This window comes from Harpegnathos saltator, unplaced genomic scaffold, assembly GCF_003227715.2.
Source record: "Harpegnathos saltator strain DR-91 unplaced genomic scaffold, Hsal_v8.6 scaffold188, whole genome shotgun sequence".
NCBI classification, from domain to species: Eukaryota; Metazoa; Arthropoda; class Insecta; order Hymenoptera; family Formicidae; genus Harpegnathos; species Harpegnathos saltator.
The window spans coordinates 387,971-394,046 of NW_020229970.1; the positions used below are offsets into that span (position 1 = coordinate 387,971).

Consider the following 6,076-nt stretch of genomic DNA (forward strand, 5'->3'; position numbering starts at 1 on the left):
GCGATAATCACTTTCGCGGTGATTTTACTTGACTTTCATCATGCGAAGTTTGGACATTTTCTCTTGATGCAATTTGGAGCACAGTATGAATGATGCAATAAAAGAACTTAACTTCTAGGAATCGATTGTTAAAAACAAGTTCTTTCATTGAACTATCAACTGCGTTGCAAATTGTACTGAGAAAGGTGTGCGGACCGTATTTCAAATGTACTCTTCTTCGTGTATCGGTTTGTAGTCACTTTTTCCGTTAAAGTTAGGGACGCGTGAAATTTATTACAATCCCAAGAGACTGCTCACGAACTTGCGCGATGATCGATGATGACAAAAGCCGAGATGATATTGTCGATATGACGCGACGTCCGACGTTATAAGCTTAACGAAATACTCGCGAAAGGTGTGAGTATTTTCATTATATTTTTACCTTATCAAGTGAAGATATAATAAAAATATACGATATAATAAAAATATACGTAGTATTCACATTATACAACATCATTCCATTTTTGTCTCAAACGTTTGCCGTGAAAATCCGCGAGCAGTCATTCGCATTCGTAATCATTTAATGTACGTAACGACTTGGTCGGAGAAGACATTTCATAAACCGGTGTGTACGTGCGTGTACGTGACTCGGTAGGAATAATTCGCGCACAATTCATTATGTTGGTGATTAATAGTTATAACTGAATATCGTAGCTGCAGAGAGTCGCGGAGTTAAAACGATGGCGCACTCAATAATCAGACAATCGATAATTAGGCATGAGGGTTTTAATCGGAAATTTTGTGTAGATGCTATTGGCTGTTTTCTTGATAATATCTGCAACAATCGTATTAACTACAAACCTTATATCTTCCGCCATTTCTTCCGTGTTATTGTTCATATAATCAGCCAACGAACTGATTGTTTTGATGTCGTCTTCGTCCGATAGATATATGTAGAACTGTGGGTCCTTTACAGAGAACTTTATCAAAACTCTGCTCACTCGGAACATTTCTTCTCCATTTGTATTATTATAAAATATACCATCCATATCGATGGTAGCAGTGACATCCCAAAATCGCATATTTATGGAGTCGCCGCTTATCCTGAAGTATCGATTATGCTCCAAATATTCTATGTCATAGCGAGCGTACATGCAGATCCTTGGAAAGTATGCGTCGAATGTAATCATGCTCACTTTATCGTCAGCTCTAGAAACAATAGTTAAAAGTTAACTGTTAAAACTTTACACTGCATCGCCGTGCCGACGACCTGATCGTTGTAGATCGGATTTCGTCCGACTGAGTTATGCTATTCTTTCATCCAAAATAAAGTAATTTTAGTACAACCGGAATCATCTAAATTTTAGAGGATTTTATTCTTATATATGGCCTCAAGAAGATTACTTTAAGATTAAGATTAAGATTAAGATTAACTTTAAGATTAAGAAGAAAATATTATAAACATATTATTCTTAAAGTTAGAGGAATTATATGTTATATGTATCATGCAAATCTTATTGATTTTCATATAAAGGAGAAGGGGCTATAAGGCCGTTTTTCTGCCCTACACGGAATTGACTCAAATTTTGCAGAAATAAAATCTCCATAAAAGTCTTCACAATTTCCTTAAAGCATTTATGAAAATAGCGTTTCAATTCGGAGAACGAGGCATTTTAAATTCTAGATTTTGTATGGGATTTCGTGTGCGATTTGGAGAATGTTTGTCATAATTCACTTTGTTATTGATTCACCCCAATCACACCAAACTTTCTCAAAAACTTTCCATAGGTATTATCTTCAAAATATAATATTGTTAATTATATTAAAGTAGTAAGTTGATCTTGTGTTTGCGTATCATCTTCATCCAATAACGCTTGCAGATCGGCGTCCTCAATTGTTTTTGGTCTTCCGGAGAGTTCCTTGTCCTCAGTGTCGAAATCGCCACTTCTGAAGCGTTTAAATCAATCTTCACAGGTAGTTTTCGATGGTGCATGTTCGCCGTAGGGCTCCTCAAGCAAACGACGTGCTTCAGCTGCACTTTTTTTCAAGTTAAAGCAGAAAAGCAAAGCTTCCCGCAAATGCTGTTTATTTGGCACAAAACTCGACATCTTCGTTGTTCGAAAAAATATTTTTGCGTTGCGATATATGTTGGTATTACGACTGGTTATTGTTAACAGATGTCCAAGCTATAAAAAAAACACAACTTCAGACATGTATATCGACTACATGTGTCGTTAGCGCCATCCATATGTGAAACCCGGAAACTTAGTTGCGCACCTAGTACTATGGAAGTGACGCACCATGGGGTCTTTATCTCTGCTGAGACACACACACACTAAGTTTCCGGGTTTCACACATGGATGCCGCTAACGATACATGTAGTCGACATACATGTCTGAAGTATGTTTTTTTTTATAGCTTGGACATCTGTTAACAATAACCAGTCGTAATACCAACATATATCGCAACGCAAAAATATTTTTTCTAACAACGAAGATGTCGAGTTTTGTGCCAAATAAACAGCATTTGCGAGAAGCTTTGCTTTTCTGCTTTAACTTGAAAAAAAGTGCAGCTGAAGCACGTCGTTTGCTTGAGGAGCCCTACGGCGAACATGCACCATCGAAAACTACCTGTGAAGATTGGTTTAAACGCTTCAGAAGTGGCGATTTTGACACTGAGGACAAGGAACGCTCCGGAAGACCAAAAGCAATTGAGAACGCCGATCTGCAAGCGTTATTGGATGAAGATGATACGCAAACACAAGATCAACTTACTACTTTAATATAATTAACAATATTATATTTTGAAGATAATACCTATGGAAAGTTTTTGAGAAAGTTTGGTGTGATTGGGGTGAATCAATAACAAAGTGAATTATGACAAACATTCTCCAAATCGCACACGAAATCCCATACAAAATCTAGAATTTAAAATGCCTCGTTCTCCGAATTGAAACGCTATTTTCATAAATGCTTTAAGGAAATTATGAAGACTTTTATGCAGATTATTTCTGCAAAATTTGAGTAAATTCCGTGCAGGACAGAAAAACGGCCTTATAGCTCCTTTTCCTTTTCAATCAGTTTCGTTATGGATTTTATAGCTATAAAGATGTTAGATTATAAACTGTATTTGATCAAATATGGATAAATTATCTTCGTTATATGTTACAGCAACACACGCATTTTTAAAAAGCGTTCCATATATTTTGACCCATGAGCATGTGGTTATTTTTTCGTTCATGTCTAGAGGTAGAGCATGACTGAACAAAAGTAGTCGACATTTAAATCAACATATATCTCCTCATATAAAAAGGAAAATTAATTGATATAAGAGAAAATCCTCTTGAAATAAGAGGAAAAAAGTTCAAATAATATGTAACAAATTTTAGATGTATGGTTCACTTTAACCGCTTTATCGAAAGAGGAATTCTTTTTCTGCAAAAGGTTTCCCTTAGAATATGAGACTAAAAAAATCACTTTACAAAAAGAATACATTTTTTGGGTGTTGCCGTGCGACGAGTACTGTAGTAGGTTGTGTCAATCGTTCATAACATTCGCTCGGAAATTTTCGACGGTAACAATCGTCACGTACGACGCGACTCGTCGCACCGCAGATTAACATGCATCAGCATGTTACAATAGCGTCGATCGACCCGTCTATTTTCGAATGGGGATAATTGTTCCGTGTCTCGACCGTGCGTTACCTCAGAGATCTCGCTCGCTGCCGACTACTTACACGACGTTATTTATCTTGTAGTTCGTTACTTCGTAGATGTTCATATTGAAGAGCGTCATTCTTCTTATCCTTGCATGTGCAAAGTTGAGGTGTAATTCAGGTATATAATAGGGCTCGAAACGCGGCCAATCCAAATCCCGGTTGCCAGAGGCTAAATATGACTTTATCGAGTCCATGCTGTATGGAAGGCAAATTCTTATAGTGTACATTGTCCGCTCACACTTGTAGAGATCCGGTACTGCAAACAAGACGCACAATACGATTTCTCTCTGTCCGCCAAGCAGGACGGTATAACTGCATCTTCGTATTTGTCTCGAAGAGTCACGAATCGGTTCAATTGATACTTTGGATTACGCGTATCTGCCAGAGAACGGAGTTCTAGTCATAAAGAGCAAACGGAGGTATCGTGTATCTTTCTTCTTCAAGACAATCATTTTGCGCGACGATGACAGGGTTACTCACGTATCGACGTAATATTTTTATATGTGTTTTGTTTTGGCCAAATTTGTTTTGGTATCAGCCAAGCCGTAACCATGCCACTCGTTAAAATAAGGAGCGCGAAAATGGTGAGCATTATCTCAGGCGAAAGAAGGTCCTCGGTTAAGTTCTTTGATTTGACGACGTGCCGAAACATCCGAAAACGACGCTCTACGTGCGAATACACCGTCGACTGCACACGATATTCTGACCGTTTGAATATCCTGACCTGCCTCGCACGGATCTTGTCCGCATTGTCTTGTTGATTTTGTTTTCATTGCCATGTGTCGCGATTCGTCGGTCACGTGTCGAGACAAAACGTTAAAATGATAAATGGTTTAGCTGAGAGGTAGCCGTCGATAGAATAACTTTAGACTTGTAAATACCCGGCGAAAGTCGTCGCAAAATCGTGCGCAAATTCACAGCTATCATTCGCAGAAACGACTGCTTGAAAATGGATGATCTCTCGGATCAAGTAGTGTCTCTTCGGTTTTCTCTTATATTAGGTGTGTGATTTAGTTTTGAGGGCTTTTTTTTTAAACTGATTTACTTAAATAAGATAATAAGCGAATACCTTATTTAAAATATTTTCCTTCGTTTTCTACAGCTTTTCCCCATCTTTCTGGCAAGAGATGGATTCCGCGACGATAAAAAGATTCTTTCTTGGAAATGATTAAATTTTCAACAAATTTTCACATTGGTTTGAAGTTATGAAAGTGTGTATTCACTAGAGCATGTTACATCGACCGGAACAAATGATTATCGGATAGAGCAATGTCTGGAGAATACGCAGAGTGCGGTAAAACTTTCCACTCCAGCTCTAATTGCGTTTGCTTTACTGATAATGCAACATGAAGTCGAGCATCGTCGTGAAGAAGGATCACTTTGCGTCGTTTACTCGTAGTTGGTGAGATTTTGGCCCAACGCTTGTTTCAATTTGTATAATTGTTGTCGATAATGATCAGCGGTGACAGTGTCATTCGAATTTAACAGTTTATAGTACACAATATCATCTTGATTCCACCATATATACCTTATAGCGATACCTTTGAACCGTGAATATTACATTTCAAAATGGATATTGCTAATTGGCCTAAATCAATCTATATCTTTTGTTAATTGGGATTATCGAAATAGATCCATTGTTCATCCCCAGTAGCCATTCGAAACAAAAAATTCTTCATTTTCTGTCTAAAGATCAACAAAATGCAATTGTTTATCGGTTCGCAATAGCATTTTCTGATAATTGATGCGGATCCTATTTTTATCCTTTGCGAATTTTTCCCATATCATATAAATGTTCAGTAATCGTTATGTGATCAACATTTAATACTCTGGCAAGTTCTGAAGTGGATTGTGCTGGATTTTTGTCCAATAATGCTTACAAATCTGCATTTTCAAGCCGCTTTGGTTCTCCCGAGCGATCTTTATCGTTAACATTTAAGCGGATGCTGAAAGTCGTCAACGAACTTGCAAAGCGTCGATAACGTAAAGGCGATCAAAAAATAGGGAACGTTATCATCTGTTATCGACGTCAGTGAATTTTGGTACACATATGTGTATATATTTACATAGTATTTATATAGTAAAGACAATTGCCGGATAAGCGCTGATGCGATTACGCTATCCTTTCATCGCATTTTTCCATATATATCTTTTCTCACAGACTTTGGACAAATGTGTGTGTGCTGCATTATCATTTCGACTTTTCTACACACAGATCTTATATGAATGTGAATGCGAAGCTGCCGATATTTGCCTTCTCTCCGAAATATGCATTTTGCTGCTGCTTCTCGGATTCTTCGACTCGCTGATATATACAGGGTGAGGCAATAACTATTAGGACCTTAAATATCTTCGAATCTATAAGGCTCAGAGGAAAATT

At 37.5% G+C, this 6,076-nt stretch overlaps 1 protein-coding gene across 1 annotated transcript; it reads right to left on the reverse strand.

Annotated features, from left to right (window-relative positions):
- Positions 1-339: 339 nt before the first annotated feature.
- On the reverse strand, positions 340-4,410 carry LOC105186007 (uncharacterized). Its single transcript, XM_011145926.3, has 3 exons — positions 4,177-4,410; positions 3,715-3,952; positions 340-1,188 (listed from the first exon to the last, which is right to left on the reverse strand). The coding sequence occupies exons 1-3, from the start codon at positions 4,346-4,348 to the stop codon at positions 729-731; spliced, it is 870 nt and encodes a 289-aa protein (XP_011144228.1). The 5' UTR covers positions 4,349-4,410; the 3' UTR covers positions 340-728.
- Between the last annotated feature and the right edge of the window lie 1,666 nt (positions 4,411-6,076).

What these genes read in the sequence shown, in the direction of transcription:
- LOC105186007 (XM_011145926.3), bottom strand. Translation starts at nt 4,348, where the DNA reads ATGTTTCGGCACGTCGTCAAATCAAAGAACTTAACCGAGGACCTTCTT. An exon ending in TAAAAATATTACGTCGATAC is followed by an intron (nt 3,953 to 4,176) that starts GTGAGTAACCCT and finishes TCTTGTTTGCAG; the next exon opens with TACCGGATCTCTACAAGTGT. An exon ending in TACAAGATAAATAACGTCGT is followed by an intron (nt 1,189 to 3,714) that starts GTAAGTAGTCGG and finishes TATTGTTTCTAG; the next exon opens with AGCTGACGATAAAGTGAGCA.